Consider the following 21,357-nt stretch of genomic DNA (forward strand, 5'->3'; position numbering starts at 1 on the left):
ATTACCTCGAACGAGCAAAAAATATTATTGCATTCTGTAAAGTGGCGATAAATCAATGAAACATGTATACCAAAACTAGACGCGCCTCGGCAGTCTCTTTTTTTTTTTTTTTGTTTGTTTGTTGTTTTTTCCCCACATCGAGCAACCGTTGGTCGTAATGAATGAATGAACGAACGAACGAACGAACGAATGAATATATACCGTACAATAAAGTAAAGGAAGCAAAAGCGCGCGTGTGACTATGTACGTGTGCATGTGTGTGTGTGTGTGTGTGTGTGTGTTTCTAGGGTAAGTAATTTTCCAAATCAACCTTTTTGTTCACCTAGCGAGCCGCCGCGAAGCTTCTCCTTAGCTGACTCAGTTTGGTCCTTAGGCGATCCTGCCGCCTCTTGAGCTCCGCCACCTTGGTCGAAGTGGCCTGTCCCATCTCGGTAAGCATATCACAGTATACCGCGGCCTGGCGAAGGATCACAACCTTCGGTGCCTTCTCCTTCATCTCGACCTCCGGCACGAGGACTCTGAGGTCCTCGAAGGCGTTCCTCAGCTCTATCCTCCTCTGGCGTTCCATGTTGTTGTGGAGGCTGCGCTTCTCCGTGTCTGGTTCGTCGTCCGAACTGCTTCGCGAGATGGCGCTGCTCGAGGCTTGCAATTTCCCGGATCCTCCTCCTCCTCCTCCTCCTCCTCCTCCTCCTCCAACGCGTTCAGAAAATCTAATCTGATGATCGTTTCCTTCTGTTACGTCGGTTTTCGCCGTATCGATTGTCTCAGCGATTCTATCGAGCCGCGTTGCACCGACGCCATTTTCAAATTTGTCAACATGCAACGTTCTGGAAGACCCGTTGCTGCTGCTGCTATTGCTATTGCTATTACTGTTACTGTTACTGTTGCTGTTGCTGTTTCCGTTTCCATTTCCAGGCTTTCCGCGCTTTTGATACGTTTTGTGTTTCGGTCTTTTTGCCGGTTTTGGATCAGTTTGGTGGGCGGAACGCTTTCGCGGAGGGTTCGAAGGTGGTCGACCTCGTGGCCGAGGTGGCGATTTATCCTGCAATGCCGATGTGACCGTCTTTTGGAGATGCTGCTTATCCGCCGCGCTTGGATTCGTAGGCAGCGATGCCGGCCTGCAAGGTTTGTCGAACGTCACCACGTCGATCTCTTCCTCTGTAAAGGAAATTCAAACGTAGAAGGGTTAATACGCTGACGATGCTTTCAAGGCTTTTACAAGATTGAAATAAAATGTTCCAGAAGGTCCGCTAAAATCTTCGAATAGCTTTGACCATTTTTTTGTATTACAAAGTGATAAAAACGGAAAAATAACGAATTACGTGTTGATAAAACGACTTGAATGTCAAGATTAAAGAAATTTGTGTCACATTTACTAACAAAAAATCTAACAAATAACACAAACATAAAGCGGACCTGCTGAGACGATTATCTTTAGTTAAATTTTTCGTAACAGCGTATGAGTGGAAACAATTTTGGGCGTTTCGTTTACAGAAAATAAAAAGTTTCTATCATATTTTATTGAAATATGTTTTCAATAAACAATTCAAACCGACTGTTTATTTCTGTACAAGATTTACTACCACGAATCGACAGATTTTGTGTAACAGTTTATATATTTTATAAAATAAAAAACAGGAATAACATCAAACACAAAATTTCTGAATTCAAAATATTTTATTGCTCCAGTTTTTATACCTTCAGAATTCATATCGCTGAAGACTAATCACGGTTGTATAATATTTTCGACTAAATTTTCATTGTAAAATTCTTCATCAAATTATCGAAATATTACAGTTCATAAGGCACATTTGCATGTAATATAAAAACAAGAAATCATTAAAAGATTCAGGATACATTGTACCACAAATAAAACCGTGATATGACTTCCAACAACGTCTTGAGGCAGTTAAATATTTTGAAAAATATTTTCCTGCTAGATATATATGGCATATTCCGAGACATATTCGCATACTACGAACTAATACATATTATATATTACCGACTCAGATACCGCTGCGTTAAAGTTTTCGAAATTAAATGAATCGTCAATATTTGAACGACAAACTTCGCTCCATGACTGAGCGATTTTCGCGATTGAATACACAAATTATACCACCTACCCGTGTAGGTGTGCATGTGTGCATGAATACGTGTATATATATATATATATAACACATCATACACACAGGTTGTGATACTATGGGGCTAATTCGTCTCTGTGATTCACCGAACAGACACGGCATATTATACATTATGTCTCGCGAGTCAACAACAATAAGTCAATATGAGATGGTTCATTTATATGGGTACACCCACTAGCAAGTATTATATATGACGAATAAAGGCTGAACGATTAGGGCATTTAAACTGCCTTAATAAGCATGATCTTTGCAGATGTGACGGTGTGCAGATTTTCGAATGGAAAGGAATGAACATGACTAACTCCATTATATATATATATATATATATATACTGAGTTAACTAGACGATTGAAAATAGCTCAACTTATCGCTATTTATAGATAAAAGATAGATAGATAATGAGCAGAGTTCGAACTTTCGTATTGAAAATCTACAATTTCAGGCCATGAAGATTAGGGTAAGCAAGAAAAAAAAAAAAAAAAAATGACTATTTTTCTTTCGTTAGTCAACGTGAAAATATCGTTCAAGATGATGACAAAAAAAAAAAAAAAATACTGTAAAAGTTTGAGCTGTTAATATTAATATTAAGAGATGCATATTTGCGATTGTTCATTTTCAGTTTAAATAGCATGAAAGTTTTTTTTTTTTTTTTCACCATCTTTTATTTTAGGAATTTTATTACCCTGCAACGGATTGGCGTACCGCGAACAGCGATATATACATATATATATATTTTTGTAGGAAATTGAACGATCTATAAAAAAGATCTTTTGCGATTTATTCGTAAATCTACTGATTCAAAAGTTTGATGAAAATATAAATTTTGTACAATAATTTGCGTTAAAAACTTATTTCGGTACAAGTAATCGGAAATTTTCGGGAAAATTTCAACGTTTCGGTAGAATAACATGAATTTCAAGAAATATTACATTTTTTTTTTCATTTTTCAATCATTATTTCACAGTGAAACTGATGAAAAAAAAAAAAAAAAAAAAAAAAAAAAATTGTGAAATTTGACATATAAATAATTATTAACCTTAAATCACTTGTGAACCAATAGATTTACGAAAAAATCGCACACATTTCTGTAGATCGTTCCAATTTCCTACATCAAATCTGTTGTTGAGCAATAAAATTTCGAATTCATTTGATAAAATAAAAATTTCACCAACACAAGTTTCACGTTTCAAACGTTTATTTTCCATTTGTTAATTTATTCATCCATTCGTGTGATTAGTTTTGTTCTTTGTATTTTTTTTTTTTTTCTTTCCGTTACGGATAAAGTTTTGAATAGCCGTATTAATTCACTCCGCATATCGCGATTGAATCGAAAGAATTTTGAAAAAAAGTTGTCAAACGCGTATATATGAAATTGTTCTTTGAAACGGATAATTTTCGTCACCTGTTAAAGCTATTGAAGAGGCTTGGGAAAAAAAATTAAAAAATTTTCCACACAGCGAAATACCTTGGCGATTTTCGCTCTTCGTCGCGAATCAAATATACATAAATATGCGCGAGGTTTCGCCCAAGTTCTCGCGAATTTTCAGCACACGTTTCTAACCTTGAGGTTGCTGGTTAGGGCCAGTCACAGTTATTTGCATGGCGTCTACGTACAGCCGCGGTTATACGCGCTCAGCTTGTGAAAATCCACGTGTGGCACTCAGGAAGGCAACCGACGCTCGCTTTGTGACGTAGTTGTTGGTACCTACTTATTCACGAGTCATTTTATCATTCAATGAATCGATCCCTTTCCATTTGTCTTGAAAACAAACTCTACTTGACTATTGAGAGAGAAAAAAAAAAAAAAAAAAACGTATCTTCGTTGAGTATTATTAACCAATTTTTTTCTATTTTTTCTTATTTTTATTCTATTTACAACCAGAATTGCCAACTAGTTTTCCATGACATTTTCCTAGTTCTAGTAGTTTACTAAAACCTGTATTATTCAGCTTATTAACTCTGTCATCGGTTAAAATTCTTTTCAAATCTAAAAAAAAAAATATATAATATACGAAAAAAAAAAAAAAAAAAAAGGCAATTTGTTTTCTCGGGGAAAAGAAGTAAACTTGTTACCTCAAAAAATCATTTCTAATTTCTATGATAGAAAAGTGATATAATCAGTTTTTTTTCATGGCCAAATTAAACACTTTCTGAAAATTCAAGGTTCTCCAAGATTTCCAGGTGTGTTGCCATCCTGAGTCAACAAACAGTTCAACTAATCAAACAGCAATCTCGCCGAAGAATCTGGGTTTTCTAAACTCTAAGAAATCGTTCGCTGCTTGATGATAAAATTATACTCAATGAACAATTCATTTAATGAATTAAATTGGGTTCTTTCAATTTAATCAAAAATAAATCGTTCCAGACAATTAAAAAATTCGCAGTATAAAATAGTTATTTTTTTTATTTTTTACAATGGCATGTATTATTCTTACCATTCTTACTATTATTACCACATTATTTAAAAATTTCACCTTGTCCATAGCGCGTGTAAAATTTCTTGCTTCCCTCGAATTTCCTTCTTCGCAAACAGTTGATTTAATTTCTTACTACGAACCACCCGTAAAATAGTATAAAATAAAAGGAAAAATCCTGCTGATACTCATTGACAAACAAGAGTTCAAGATAGAGGTTTTACGACTCTTTCGTTTGATATTCATGAAATTCTGTTCATAAACTTGCGACATGCCATACCTACACTATTATATGAATGAATAATATGCTGTTTGCATGCGAAGCTTCAACTAAGTAGTCGAAGAGTGGAGGGGAGCAATATTTTTATGTTTTTTTACGACCAGCCTTACGTTTGCAAAATTTTAAATAATAGAGGAAACGGTTGAAAAGACAGTAAATGTATATATTTCCCTGTGTTAATTGGATTTCATCGATTTATTTAATATGCTAACTCGCCAAAGAGGTTTTACTCATGACGATCAATAAACATATCAACTGACCAACTCGTCTCAAGAAGAACGAAACTTGACGCGTTATTTAATGAAAAATGAAAATTGAAATAAAAAGCTATGCTTTATTTGCGAGACGTATAACGTATTGCAAATGGTTGCGGATACGCAACGATTGCTTTTAAAACGTGCGTGACGTGTGCGTAAGTGCGAGTGATTGAATTCTCGTCGACGACGTGAGAAAAATTCTAAATGAAAAAAAACCAAGTCTACGACCGCTCTGTGTCTGTGTGTGTGTGTGTTTATGTTCGTGTTGGCTAAAAGCGAAGTCGGATTTACGTGTACGTAATAGTATTTACGATTAGTTCATACTTGCACTTGTTGACCATCTTGAATGACGGTCTGCAGCATAATTTATATATATATATATATATATTATAATTTTCGTCAGGTTCCACAGGTATGGCTACAATCTCAACGGAATAGAAAAATTCCAAACGGAGTGAAATTTAAAAAAAAACTGACTTTACAAAAATCAAATAAATTTATAACTACACTTGTGTGTAATCTTTTCGTTGAATACTCAGAGTAGCTACTCATCAACGAAATCCACTCGACCATATTATTAAACTACACGACCTTGGACTTAATTCAGTTACGTATTAGTATATCACCAGTGGCACAGGCGATAAAACGACGTAATTAAGACCAACCACAGCGTAGTTAATAAAGAGAAACCTTCCTCGATCAATGCTGTACAAAAATTGTTAAAATTAGAAAAATTCCTCTTCCGCAGCTAAAATTAATCCAAAAACATTACGATCCAGACAGAAAAAAAAAAAACAACAATAACTAATATTCAATCGGTTTTAAAGTTCCAATTATAAAACCTTTTCTCAAAACTTTAAATTAATTTCATTATCAACTTACATTATTAAAATTATCTCGAAACAATTTCTATCACATAAGAAAAAAACATATATATATATATATATATATTACATTTCGTTCGCTAATGTTAACCATCTTTGACAAAATGCAAAAAAAAAAAAAAAAAAAAAAAAAAGAAGGTTTCATTTCATTCTCACTTCCTAATTAAATTTCTCACTTAGAGTAGCTCCCATTCATTTTTAAATAATCACAGCTAACCGAATATCATGCCAGACGATTGGCCGTGCAGGAATTTCCCATATGCGTGCGCAGCCCTCCCCCCCCCCCCCCCCCAATCGCCGCTCTTCCTCGCCATCGCGATAGAACGGCACGTGTACAAAGACTGAACAGTGACCGACGGAGGCGTAGCGCGTGACCTTGCTGTTGGGTCACTGGCCTTCGCGGTAACGTGAACCTCGTGTTGGGGTAGGCGTCTGGTCTCGTTGCTACGTTATCGACCGAGTCCACTGCCGCCAACACCCAACACCCTCGACCTCACCTATGCCTCTGTCGCCAACCCTGATTGTGCCGTCGACTTCGCCCCAAACGAAATCCCGATAATAATAATATTACGATAGATCGGTAACAGATTGTCAGTATTAACCCCTCGCTGACCAACGTGGAGGATATCGTCCACCCTGACTTTCTCACTTACGATTAGCGGTATTTTGGATATGTTTAAATGTTTTTAAGAATTTTCTACTGAGAAATATTTGCTTTTGAAGCATACATTTTTCCTCGCAGTCGAATTTATGGTCGTATCACGAATGGATTGTTTTTACACAAACCCATACAAAGCCAATTGGAATTATTTGATTTTTTTTGTAAAATGATATAGTTTTTAGATCGTAATTAAGCATGTTATTCTTTTTATTTTCTATAAAAATGATTTTATAGACCGTATAATGAAAACTTGTGATAATTAAAAAAGACCATTAAATAGCGAAATGCCATATAAAGAGTGGCCGTATAGAGAGGTATAGGTCGAGGTCGTTGATTTAAAAAAATGCGGTCAGGTCTGAGGAATTTTCCAAATTAAAAATGGCGGATCTGAAATTTTAACATTTCAAAATACGTTCAATACGTTTTGCATCGAGTTAAGTTAGGTTAGGCCAGTTGATCGATTTGATATTCTACGAGATTGAAGTTAGTAACGGTATTGAATATTTGGGAAAAAACTTCGTATTTTAAAGCTCTAGAATTGAATGATTTTTACGGAGTTCAACCGAATTGTGAATCAATATATATATATATATATATTTTTTTTTAATTGTAGTTCCGTTTTCCAAGTTGAATCATCAATACCGGGATGGAAAAAAAATTGATTTCCGAAACAGATTGTCATTTGACTTCAACTAGAATAAATCTGTTTTATCGGTCAAAATAAAAATATTTAGTTTCTTTCAATGTCACATCATTTCAAAGTATTTTTGGAAAAAACATCTGATTTCAAACGGTGAAATGATTTTATTACATCGAGAAAATGAATAAAGAAGAAGAAAATTAATAAAACGAAACCTAACTTATTCATGCGCAATTTTTTTTTTTCCAAATCAATTTAACCAACATTTAAGCCGAAAAATGTCAATTCTAACATGTTTTTATTGCCGTTCGTCCCTGTTTCAACCGATTGTTTCCCTTGATCTTCAATATCCACATGATTTCAATCATTCAAAAGTAACGTTTAAACAATAATTCCAAGCGACTTACATCTCATTCAACTTATCAAAACATTCCCACGAATAAAAATCCAGAAAAAATACAATAACACGCATAAAAAAAAAAAAAAAAAAAAAAAAAGTTTCGCTTATTTTACGATTAAGCGATTGTTGGAATTCAAGGGGACTTCCCTCGATCAATTCGTGGCATTGAATGCAGCAGCAGCCACACCACCGGCTACGGCATAGTATCAAGATGTCATCATAAGTACTACACACACGGCAGGCGGGGGTTCGGTGCCCGTTAACGTGACACACACAGGAAAATACCTGTTACTCGCGTCACTTAACAAGTTCAATCATACACACCATAATACGACTGTATGCAATGCTCGTGTGTGTTCAAAGAATGATCAAAGAAATAGTTTCCAACGGCAACAGGATCGATTTTTCGTTCCATCTCGTTTCCCAATCTAACGACAAGTGTATTCATTCTATCTTAACACAATGATCTTAGATTTACTCATTTATTCTCATCTTGTTTAATTGCAGAGATAAAAAAAATCCAAAAAAATAAAAAACAATGTTCGTGTTACAAATTCCTAGTAAATAGAAAAGAAAAAAAGAAATAAAAAAAAAAAAAAAAATGAACCGTACAACCCATTAAATTAAATCTATCTTCGTCGTTATCCGCAATGCAGGAAGGACTCGAAGAAGAGACGAAAAGGAGACGACGATAAACCGCGGGATAATAAAAAGGAAAAGTTCTAAGTGGGCAGAGACAGGTAAGCCATATATACCTAGACAGGTGAATAGAGGAGAAGAACACGTCTATGTGGGTACTTGAAAATCGAAAATTATAGTCTGTAGTAAGCGGATGTGTACGCATAGCTATTCAAACCTCTTACAGCGATGGTTAATAGTTTACGCATAATATCTACTAACACACTAGGTTTCCACGAGGAGAAATACTCAGAGGCTGACTGGAGGAGGCCTGCCGCAGACTTTTAAATGTCCGAACGAGACGGTGACGACGTGTCGCGTCTCTTCCTTGTACATGCCTACCGTCGCCGATTCACAGACGTGATATCGACGTTCGCCAGGTACAATGTGCGCGTTTATAGTCGGCGAATAGTGATAGAAAAAGAGCGAGAGGCGAAGAAGCAAAAGAGAGATGGACTTCGGCGGCCTTGGTGAGGACAAGGAATATGGCGAGACGAGAATCTATCATTTTCTATTTATTATGCTTAGAATGTTATCGATTTTCAACGTAAAATTCGGAAATCGAACATTTTTTGAGTTTGAAAAGTTATAATTTTTTATTGATAATTGACAAATTACGTAATTGAAAGGGTTAATATATATGCATAGTGAGCATTTTTAATGTAATTGAAAAACTGTCAATCGAAGAATTTTTGGTTTCGGAATTTTTCAATTATTTGAATAACTGTGCAAATTGTAACAAAATTGATTTATTACGTCACTTGCTCATTTTTGAGATCATATATATATATATAGATTGCCTGATGGGTATTTGTTAACTTCCATATTAACGCTGAAAGAGTAAACTAGAAAACATAAAAAAAAAGCTTCTACACATTCTCGCGATGTCCTTCACGTACAAAAAGCAACAAGATATTGCGATTTGATTAAATTAAGAAAAACATTGTAGATATTACAATGAGTACTGGAGAGTCTGTGACGTAGGTATGATGGTTTTATAATCAATCCCAAAGAAACAAAAAGAATAAAAAAATATATCGACCTTTCAAAATTTTTTTAAATCCAACATCGCCAATTCAAATCGCACGTAAATAAAGCAACATTGAAATCCGCGGTTGAAAAAAAAAAAAATAGTTCGAATAACAGTATTTTTTCACTTACGCAAAAAGAAATTAATCAGATTTTATAATTGCGTAGACACGAACGCGACGACTGAATATTTGCACGAATCTACCTACGTCTTAGAGAGGTTAAAAGAGAGAAAAAAAAAAATGAAGAAGGCTTGTAGCTGGAAAGAAACAATGAATAAAAAAAAAAAAAAAGAAAATCCAAAATGTATATTCTCAACGATAAGAAAAATGATAATTTCTACGAAACGGGTCAAAAAAAATCTGACTGTAAACGAATTCTACAGACTTAAGGAGCTAGAAGTGTAATTATTAAAAAGATCTGAGAATGAGACATAGTCTAGAGTTGAGGAAAAAAAAAATGATAATCAGGACATCGAACTTGTACACCGCCTACTCGTACATTGAATGATTAATATTGATGTTAATCTTAACACATACACACACACACACACATATATATGTATATATATATGTGAGCATATAAATAACGATGAATTTTCGTATATACCAGACAGCCGTGCCGTGACGAGCGATTTCGCGAATATCTTGCAAATTTCAAGTGTGGCGGCGGAGGGGGAGGGGGGGGGGGGGGGGAGTAAAAGTTGCAGCAGCAAGAAAAGGAAGAGAAAAAGGAGAAGAAGGAGAGAAGGAAACAACGCGACGGCGAAGAACGAGAGAGTCGAAGTAAAGAGAGTCAACGAACTCTCCTCTCCGATGAATTTAAATGCGGATAGTATGTACCGCTGCAGGGGATCGATATATACATATATACAGACATTATATATACCCGTCCGTTGATTGCGAGTGTGTGTGTGTGTGTGTGTGTGTGTGCAGAACTGGAAGAGAAGGATCGAGACGTACGAATCCGAGAGAAAGGAGGACTGCTCCTGGGACTTTGGTCGAGAGGAGTGGATATAGTGTCGCGTTAGATCATTGGACGATCTACAATGTATCAAAGGTTGTGATATACGTTGTGAACGCGTCCATAACGGTATATGTGTAAAAAGAAAATCAACCAGACATCGGCAAAGAGCGCGAAGTTGAACCGAATCGTTCAGACTTCCGACTCGGTAAGCGAATGGGGGGCGGAGGGGGGGGGGAGTATATATATATATATATATATATATATCACTGATTATCCAAGTTTATTTATTTATTCTTTATTTTTGGGTTAAATGAAAATGTATTGGGGTGGTTTTTGGTTTTGAATTGAATGAAGAATGGGGCTGTTAACACTTTGAGACTCGCATTGTTGTGCTGAGTCAACTGTTATGACATGATAGTATTCTATGGTTTTTGGGATCGCTGGTGACGGAATTTGAAAGCAGATTTCCACAATTTCAAATTTCAAATTTGATCGATTAAGGTCAAAAGACTTGACTTGATTCGTCGAACTGAATTTTCAATTCGTAATCAGCGATCCCGAAAATCCTTGGACAGAGTTCTTTCTCCGGATTCGATAGAATTTGAAATTTTCACCCGCCATATTGGATCCACAGTCTTGAATTATGAGAAAAAAAAAAAATTATCTTACTTCCACTTTGAATTTTGTAAATCAATTGTAAAGTATGAATACACGATGTTGTTAAAAAAAAAATATCAAGAAACTTTCGTCAATTTTCCTATTACGGTAAAAATTCTTGATATAAATGAAAAAACAAAATTTTGCTTTCAATTGTTTACGGAATATAAAAATATATATACCCAATAATATTTGGAAATGAATATTCCTCTGTTGTAGAATAAATTACAAAATATGCTGATCAATTTTAATCGAAAAAAAACTATCATGCTTAAGAAGATCGTTAATTTACTGAGTCCTGTTGTTTTTTCTATTCATTTTTCACGAAAGAAAACGAAAGCAGGAGAAGCATGAGGGCGAAAAATACGGGCGACGCGGTCGTCACACGCATGAGGTTCTCCAAAGTTACCATCAGGACACCCGCTGCTCCGTTGCTGTCGTCTGCTCAACTATGGCACATAAATCTTCCTAATTTATCCCAATTCTCCGAAAAAGAAGCCCGTAATGGAAGGGACATATAATATTCCTCGAAACTGATGACATGATTTCCCACACATCTTATGCACAGGCTCTTAGACGACTGACGATGAATGTGTTACATATATATATACGTATATAGATATGTACGAGTAACGTAGAAATATATCTATCGACGCAGGAGGACAATTTTTTTTACCTTATTTCAATATATGTATCTTTTTTCAACCGTTTCTATTCAACATAAAATTCGACACGGGAAAAAGTATCGTGCTATTAAAAATGGAATACATTTCATTCATAAATAAATATATATGTATATATAAGTCATTTATTTGTATCGTATATTTCATTCGATTCGCTAGACATTTGTGATTACGAAATTAGTTGTGGGTGATCGATCACAAGTTACATACTGTACGAAAAATTGTAAATTCATTTGCAATGTCATTATATTATAGGTATGAGATACTGTAAAATTTTATTTGTTACGTTAAGGTGGAAAAAAGTAATGAAAACATGAAAAACTAGTTTGTTTGTTTGTCTTTTTTTTTTTTTTTTTTTCCTCTTTTTCGGTTAAAAATCTTTTCATTGTATTATACAATATATATATATATATATATGTTCCGGAGAATTCGAACCAACATAGTAATACAAATGTAGACAATATTGTCATAAAATTTGAACGAATAATCGAAATGATCGGAAAAAGTAAACTGCATCCCCGATATCTTCATGGTTTTTTGACCATCCTGTGTAGACGCTCAAAGTTTCGTGCGAAAGAGTTACGTCGCGGCGCCGCATTCCAGGCGATTACCATTTAAACCGAGACTGGGCGAGAGAGAGAGAGAGGGAGAGAAAAAGAGAGCGAGCGAGAAAGAGAGAAAGAAAGAGAGAGAGAGAGAGAGAGAGAGACGAGCCTCCCGCGGCCGTCAACTGGCCATGCTGGTTGGAATTTGGCGGGGACGGATGGTCGGAAGGGGTGGAGGAGGAGGAGGAGGGGGTGACGTCATCGGACCCCCTTCCCTGACCTCGATCATTCATTCGCAAATCGAGATATAGGCGCGGATATGTCCTGAGCGTGGGTGGGTGGATGCCTCTATTCTCGCAGAGCGTCGTGTTCAATGGACTTACGCACGGCTACGCGTACGAGGATGAAGAAAAAAAGATGAGATACGAAGAGAGGAGGAGGAGGAGGAATAAGAATAAGAAGCGGGAAAAGAATTAAGAAAATTAACTGCTTGCGTATTTATAAGCGTCTACATGTGTACGTGTATTATAGGACGAGCGATGTGTTTCTTTATTCTTTCTAACTTTAAACTTTGTTCCGCTGAGATATTAAAAATTATGCAACATGTACCGAGTGATCGGTATGAACTTGTTACGTTACACGTCAACCGAACAGTGAGGAACTTGACTTTTGCAGGAGACGAAAAAAGAATCAATTGCAATTGGCTACTTGAGAAATGTGGAATTTTTGACACGCATCGAATCGAAGCAACGAAGACGGCTGCACAAAAGGAAAAAACCGGTTTGCATATATTTGGCACTGTAACGTTACCATTCGTGTAACGCCACGTTATATCGATCGATTTGAAATTGGTAATGTTTAAATAACGAAACGTAGAGTGAATACACGATCTTCCACTTTCGGAGAAACTTCAAAGTTTCAAATTGAGTTTCACCAGATATGAGACCGATTTACTTACTTTATTACGGTTAAGAAAAATTTCTCCACTTTACAAGCCGAGCTGCGAGCTGCTCAAAAGCCGTGTAAAGACCGAGATGAAGACCATATTCCAACTGCATGTAACGAGGTTACATATTTCCAACAAATTGTGCAACGAGGGAATCTGGTCTACTTGAAATAGACCCTCGAAACTTGAAGCATATCGGTCTACCAAAACCAATGTCCTCATGGTTCCATCTTATCTTCTCTTCTATTCTTCTCAACATACTTGAAACTCAACCGATTTCGATTCTTTTTTCCTCCGATTAACTGCACAGAGTCTCACCAAATCTTAGACTACATTTATCTCCAATAAGATCAATAATTTTTGCGATCTATACACCGATATTTACAAGTAAAGTCAAAAGAGTCTGACGCACTCGTGCGAACTTTTACAGATAAAGAAAGTCACGTTCAAAAATTTTCAAGGTCTCGATGAGCCGTCCGCGAATACCGCGAAAGCAAACTACCATGTCTAATTGATTTTTCGCCAAAACTATTCCAAAATATTCGCAACTTATTACGCTAGTGGTCAACTAATCGAAGGAATCGAATGCCCGGCAGGCTCTCGCACATGTGCACACAAGACAATGAGCACCGCTCCGATATTTGGGTGAAGGGGAGGGGGGGGGAGAAGGAAGGAGAGAAAACGAAGGGGGATCCTGCGGGCGACTCGAGAGATCTCGCCGAGAGGATCGACCGCACTTGACATTCAGACTTTGTCTCGTCGCGTCGGTCGGGCGATGAACGCAACTCGGTAATTGCCTCCTAGTCTAGGGGTCATCGCGGACTATCGCGAATGGAGACCGGACAGCCGGTACTACCTGCACTAATAGAAGAGATAGACATAGGAGTATGCGTAGATCCGGAGCGAAGGCGGCGCCCTCCGGTTGACCGGGTCAAAATATTTCTGTCCTAATAATTCGGGCGCGCGGTCGAAATTCGCGGAACTTTTACGCCGCCGACGTACCGACGACGGTAAGAGTAAAACTGTGTAAACAGAGATGCGATTATCTGAATGACGCGGGATAATGTACACGGACACGGTTGTTTTTACAGACGTCGAGTAGAGTATTGTGTGTCTCTTAAGTACAGATGTATTATCGAGTATGTAATAACAAAACGAGGAAGTAAAATATTATCTCTATATGCCATTTTTCATTTATCGTAGACATTATACAATTTTTATTTTTTTTTATTTTTTTTTTTAACATTCGATATCATTTTCATTCTTTCGATAAACGGTTTCCGAGATGATATATTCGCACTTTTTTACTGTGGCGGAAGATTCGTCGGTGTTTTTTTCTCTCTCTGTTTCTCAAAATTTGTTCTACCTATCAATTTCTGGACATTCGTGGGCAAATTTTTTCAACATATTAGTTTTCAAGTTGGGGACAAGTCTGACGATACAGATAGAAAAATTTCTTCCTAATCTTTCGTTTTCAAAAATTCGTAAATCGGAATATGTAAGTTTGTGAGAAGTTAAATATTGTGAAAATAATTTGAACATTTTCTTCTCTCATAATAAATTCTCTCAAGCTATTTTTCAAACAATAAATATATTAAATAAACAAAGAAACGAACGGAAAAGTTCAGATTTTCGACGTTTCATCGCTCTTCCGTAACGGAATTCGGAAAAGTCACTCATATCCCAAAAATCGTGAAAAAAAAAAAAATACGTCATTTCTTGTGTAAGAAGTAATTTTCCTGAATTTCGTTACGAAAAGACGATAGACCGTCGAAATTTAAGCCCCTTACGTTCATTTGTATATTCAATATAGGAAAAAACGGGGTGAGTTTGCTCGGTCGGTAAAGGTAGGCTTTCTACGTACCCTTAAATACCGAATCCATATATAAAAAACCATCGAACGAGTCCGATCAAAAACGAATCAAACTTTTGAAATAAAATCAACGCAAAATAAAATTCTTCGAAAAATTTTGAAAAAAAAAAAAAAAAAAAAAAAACGTCGCTCACCTGAATCCGAAGGTGTCTGTACTCCAAGGTGTTCAAGCTTTTTACTGTTGGAAGTCTGATTGAGGTAATAGCAGTGATCGCCGAGGGAAACGAGAGACTCTCTATGGGTGATGCCCTGCGCTGTGTGTCCAACGTTGGGCTGTGTGTTGCAGGAAGTCCTTTGCGGCTCCTGGTGAACCTCGGGTTTTCGACTAGCTTCTCTGACCCTCTGGGTGCACTTTTTCTCCGGCATCGGGGTCCGCCTAACGAGCTGACCAGTAACTTCGCTGACCGGAGCGGCAGCGGCATCGCCGAGATACTCTGTCAGCTTTTCGTTTATGCTTATCGAGTCGTGCCTAAACTGGGGTGGTTCCTCATCTTCCTCCTCCTCCTCGTCCTCCTCGTCACTTTCAGACTCGCAACTCTGCGGCGTTTCGGGCCTCGTTGAGTCCCCGTCGCTCTCGAGGTTCTTAGCCGCGGTACAAACCGGCGGCTTCCGGTTTATCAGAAGACTTCGCCCCGCTGGCACCTTCTTGCTGCTCACTTGGACGTCCTTTTTAGCCGGGTGAGTCCTGTTGTGTTCCTTGCTGATGCAAAGTCCGGCCCACATGCAGTCGTGGTGACGGATTTCGCGCGCCTCGAGCCTCGACATCGACGATTTCTCGTAGGGCTCGGGCAAAATCCCACCCTCTATCGTTCCGTAGTACTGCTCCGCTGGAAACGGCTGCGGAAAGTCCAGGTCGAACTTCTTCCATATGTCCTCAGACACGACGGTCGTCGTCTCTAACGGTTCCTCGAGGAGGCCCAATTCCGGGCAGTCCCAAGTCGGCACGGGCATGTTCTCAGATTGTCTTCTCCGCACCTGTTGGAAAGATTATCAACGTTTGTTACTTCTGGTCTGACTTTTTCTTTTTCGCTTTTCTACTTTCTAACATTTTTTTTTTTTAAACTGAACTGATTGCGATCTGTAGAATTTCGTCGCGTTTTAATATCAAATTATGAAACTGAAACTAGCGGCCACGTGAAGCACGTGAATGAGCACCGCTGATGCTTGTTGTACGCGCGGAGATACGCTATAACTGCTCTAGGAAATCGTTGCATGCGAATTTCAACTTGTAGATTTGAAAACGAATTCAGAACTGAGTACCGACCTTGAGAATAATTCACTATCTCAGGGAACGGCCGTTGCAAAGTAGTTAAAACAATTTTTTATCGCTAATGCGTGTACCAAGACCCAACTGATTCTCGGAAAAGTTGTTGCAAACGAGTTTTGGCTGATAAATTTAGAAACGTATTCATTACAGATCTCGAAATTTTTTAATATTTCGCGATTGCGAAACTTGAGCTTTGAATAATTGTTATTAATTATTAGCAAGTAATATTAAATATTTTACAAATACGTTTATAAATTTAAAAATCAAACCTCGTTTGCAACAACGCGAATTATTTTCAAGTTTCGGGATCTGTACTGAATAAGTTTCTAAAAAACCTTGACCAATTGACACTATTTTCCACAAGTGAGGCATTTGATGTTTATCAAATAATATTTTTCTATTAACTTACAATTAATGAAAACGTTTCATTTTGAGGACTGACAAAAAAGAAAAATGTTGATCGATTAAAAAAATAAAAAAAAAAATGATTGTTCAGTTTGTCGAAAGAAAATCGTTTGAGCACCGTGAAAAACTTAAATATCAACAATCGGATAAGTTTTACATATACATATATAGATCGATTATTTATTTTTCAATGAATTATTTCCCCAGAGCACGTTGCCGTAATTCCTTATCCCTAGAGTCTGTTTTTACATCGTCAACCTTTCGCAATATCAATTATATTATCTGTTACGGTCTTTTGCGGTTTCCGGGCTTTGGTTTTCTAAGTGAACAAATGCATAAGAGTCAATTCATATATAAATACAGTGGTGAAGGCAAAAGAGGATGCGGATGTGGAGTTTTCTCCGAGTGCATTGCGCGTATCAACGAAGAAAGGAAGGCAGACACCTACAGGTACACACACACACACACACACACACACACACGCAAATACGTAGAGATCTAATAAGAACCGACAATTGTGTATAAAAGACGTTGCTTTTATTATCCTACGGCGGCATGCAGACACGTGCATGTGTACACCCCGTGTGTCTACACTGACCTCGATAAATTTGGACGAGAAATATAATATAAGCTCCTCTCAGCGATGATGCGCCTTCGCGCGGAAAAAACAATGTTTACACACGTGACTCTTGGAGCTCGGAGGTCTTCTTCAACAGGCGTGTAAGTTTCAAACTTTTCAAAGACGGTCGTCGTTTCTATACCGATCGCCCATTGTCTGACTGCATTTCTTTTACCGGTTCGAGAATGAAAAGAATGAATTATTATACCCTTATCGTACACTTTGACGAAAGGCTAACAATAAGAAGATCCAGATGGAAATAAAGAAGCCCATATATGTATAGTTAGCTGTGTACATATACTTCAATTGCTTGATGCTTAATCCTTATACATTCGCAGAAATAAATATGCTTCAAGTAACCTTGACAATCTTCAAGTTGCATGATCTATAACGTAACAACAACGCGTGTTACAAAGTTTTATGGAAAAATTGACGTTCAAGGATATGATTGAGTGTCTCGATCGTCAAACAATGCTTGTTTTTCTCTTTTATTTTTCCAGCTGTATATTTTCTATGTTTTATTGTCGTTGTCGGATGTTATGTCATATTTTCTCTCTAAACTTTCTTCTTTATGTACTATTACAAATGAAAAAAAATAAAAAAAAATAACGCACCGGTATCCCTGAATTTTTTGAATTGAAATATTTTCATAGATCATTCATCGCCGTTTCATCCAGCGATGTTAAAATGTCAACGTAAACTTACAACGATAATGTAGCTTCAAGCGTAATAGGAAAAAAAAAAAAAAAAAAAAAAAAAAAAAAATTGCTCGAGTGAGATTAAATTGAAAGAAAATAACGAGAGTATATCGCATCGATCGGTAAACCAAGGATAAAAAAAAAATAAAGAAGAATCAGTCGGAAGAAACCTCCACGGCACGAACAATAAAGTGCATAAAAAAAGTTAAGTCAGCCACATACTTGATCGTCAAAGGTTCTGTACATAGTATATATATATATATATATATATACAGATCGGTGTCTGAAGTCGGGTAAGTATAATGAACCAGTTGAGTTTCAATGTCAAAATTTTATTTATCGGGGCACATGTGTCGCAGGTCTTTAAAGCCGCGGCACAACGTTCCACAAAGAGTTGAGAAAAGAAAAAAAAAAAAAAAAAATAGCAACAACAATGATAATAAAAACGTGCCCGAATATATTTAAATACAAGAGATATTGTAAAAACGAGTTTCGTTCTTCCATTTGATAAATTATTTTCAGATACACGTGTAGCATATCGGCGTGGATTTTCGCTTTTCTTGTTCTCTAACTTCTATAAAAATATTTCAAGAATCGAGAAAAAAAAAATACTTTTACCGTCAAGGTCTTAGTATTCGACCAATTTTTTTAACTGAATCAACTGTAAGAAAAAAAAAAAAAAAAAAATTTGCTCCGTGTATTGCTTCGGAATTATTATTAAATAATCTTCAATCGTAATCATCGTTAACGAGACAAAGATTATATCAGAAGCGATAAACATATTTAACATAAAATCAAAATAAAGAGAAATACAAAAGGAAAAGTTAATTCTTTAAACCGTATTGTTTAAATTTTAATTCGGGTTTCAAAAAAAAGTTTGAAAAAAAAAAAAACCCGCCAAAATTGGTGAAGATAAAAAACGAAAGCACACGGAAAGGAAAAAAAAACAAACAAACAAACCACAAACGTACAAAGGATAAAAAAAAAAAAAAAAATGAAAATAAACAATCGAGTTCGTTTTTCTGAGAATTACCATTATTAACCGCAACTGTGTAATAAATTGTTCCACTTGAATAGTATTTGCATCGCATCGATCGGCGATCGGATCAGCGGAATAATACGATCATGTTGAAGTTAGTAACGTTATTCTGAGGAAAAATCGTTATTTCAGAATTTTGGAATAGTTTGAAATTCATTAAACACCAAATGCAACAAAACATATTTATATTCCGCGGCCCTAGTTACTTCGAAATCACAGTAAAAATAAGAAATTAATAAATTTTTCTCTCCGTCTCGTGACGATAACTTCGGTAACTTCAGCCTCGTGGATACGCCGGTTGTACGAGCGATTCGGGATTCCCCGAAACCGTACGAGGCTGATAAGTTAGTAACTTTAGTTAACGTAACTAAATCTGTGTTTAAAAAAAAAAAAAAAAAAAAAAAAATCAAAAAAAAATCGTTACTATGCAATATCTGGATATGATTTTCAAGAAGTTGGATTTTTCTAAAATATGAGTAATTATGTTTTTTGTTTTTCATGACGATTCCCCAATCATGCATAGTTACAGTAACGTTATACCGACTTCATCCCAAGGCGCATCGGGGACAATTATTGTTTTATGAATAAATCGTGAATCGCATCGTCGCGTCGTGGGCGGTTTTCAATTCGCGGAAGAATCTACTCGCGCCGATTTCGAGAACCCATATCCGCAGACGCGACGAAAGCTGAAAGCTGATTATTATATCAGGAGAAGTAGATCCAGAGATTGAGGATGAGGCTGAGGCTGAGGCTGAGGCATCGCACGCAACGCTTTTCAAAGTAACTAACTTGGCGCGCGCGGCCATCGAGTTTGACCGAATACGCGATCGAAGTTGCCGGGCGATTAATGCCGCATCGCCGGTTAATCGATCTGAGAATAAGAAAATGCCTAAACGCATAGTTACTCGTTCACGGTATACATACACACAAACACACATGTACGTATATATATATATCCATATATAGGTTATACATGGAAAAGTGAAGGGCGGGAAGGAAAGAGATCGATGATAGAATTTGCGTTAGAATACATAATATCGTACGAACCTTGTTAGCGATAATCCAAAAATCAGAAGCAACGATCAATCCGTGCACAAAACTTCTTCTTTTTTATTATATTGTAACTTTAGCGGTGACGAAGGATGGATAATAAATGAAAAACAATCCAAAAAAACAAAAAAAACAAAAAAAAGATACTGTCGAACCGGCTAAATTTCAGCGGTGAATTATACCGCAGGTAAAACTATCTCGTTAAATTCGTCCGAACGACGAGAGTCGAGTGATTATTCGCACAGCTTCCGATCGAGTCCCGTGGCTATGAATTCGATATATATCTCAAGATAAACGATTTCTGCTACGACACGATTGAAAACACACTTTCAATTTACTGAACGCAAAGCTTTTACCATTGACAACGTGCAAGATCATTCTAGCGCACGGCGGTATTCGCGGTTTAACGACGCGCGAGCGAAACACGTTCGTTTGTTCAGCCCGGTTTGAGGCGACTGAACGATCCGAATTCCACTTTCTACGCTCACCGACCGGCCGCCCGGCGCCAGGGGCGGCTCATTGCCACTGTCGCCCCCCTCCCCCCCCCCCTTCCTCATCCCTTTGCCCGCTACAAACGGCACGTGCGTCTGAGTAGCCTTTTTTCCGTGACCTTTTCCGGCCGGTCTTATGATCCACGGAAATCGATGCGATTGCTTCGATACGTGACGACAGTTTTCCCGCCAGAACTAAACAGCGAAAAGGGCTAACTTCGGAAATTGTCAATTTTTTTGGGAGAAACTTGGACTCTTCCCTACCCCCCCGTTCTCCGGTGACGTCGAGGCACAATTTTTTTTGTCGTATCGTCAAATACCGCGAGTATATCATCCGAAACGATACCTGAACAATCGCCGATCGTTCGAGGGAGATTTGTGGAGCCACCGCAGGTTGACACGGCGCTGGATAGTCCGCATGGGTGCCGCACCCGAATGAATATTCCATAGTGCGGTTGAAATTGGAGAAACTATGTCACGCAGGCCTACCAAAGTTAGATAAGCTTATAGAAGGGCGGTTGTTACGACGATGTGCAAAGGCTCACCTGTTGTCTTTGCGTACTTTTTGTGATATTCGATGATACGCATCGGCTCTTCAGATGCGGACTACTTTATGCGGCGGAGGCGCGCGTGGCCAGGCGGAGACGGTGTGCGGCGGCCGACGCGGCGGCGGCGGAGGGAATTCTGCCTGCTGGTTACCGGATTTGCGATGTAGAGGGCAGGAAATATCG

General features: G+C 37.4%; 1 protein-coding gene across 1 annotated transcript; it reads right to left on the reverse strand.

The window, feature by feature from the left end:
• Positions 1-244: 244 nt before the first annotated feature.
• On the reverse strand, positions 245-20,244 carry LOC124405711 (myc protein). Its single transcript, XM_046880841.1, has 3 exons — positions 20,133-20,244; positions 15,192-16,032; positions 245-1,158 (listed from the first exon to the last, which is right to left on the reverse strand). Exons 2-3 carry the CDS (start codon positions 16,006-16,008, stop codon positions 323-325), a joined length of 1,653 nt encoding a protein of 550 aa, XP_046736797.1. The 5' UTR covers positions 16,009-16,032; positions 20,133-20,244; the 3' UTR covers positions 245-322.
• Between the last annotated feature and the right edge of the window lie 1,113 nt (positions 20,245-21,357).

Source organism: Diprion similis, chromosome 4, assembly GCF_021155765.1.
Source record: "Diprion similis isolate iyDipSimi1 chromosome 4, iyDipSimi1.1, whole genome shotgun sequence".
In the NCBI taxonomy this organism is placed as follows: domain Eukaryota; kingdom Metazoa; phylum Arthropoda; class Insecta; order Hymenoptera; family Diprionidae; genus Diprion; species Diprion similis.

Excerpts from the sequence above, each read along its gene's own strand:
- LOC124405711 (XM_046880841.1), bottom strand. The coding sequence starts at position 16,008 with ATGCCCGTGCCGACTTGGGACTGCCCGGAATTGGGCCTCCTCGAGGAA. Across the intron at positions 1,159-15,191 it reads ACAGACACCTTCGGATTCAG|AGGAAGAGATCGACGTGGTG; the intron begins GTGAGCGACGTT and ends TTTCCTTTACAG.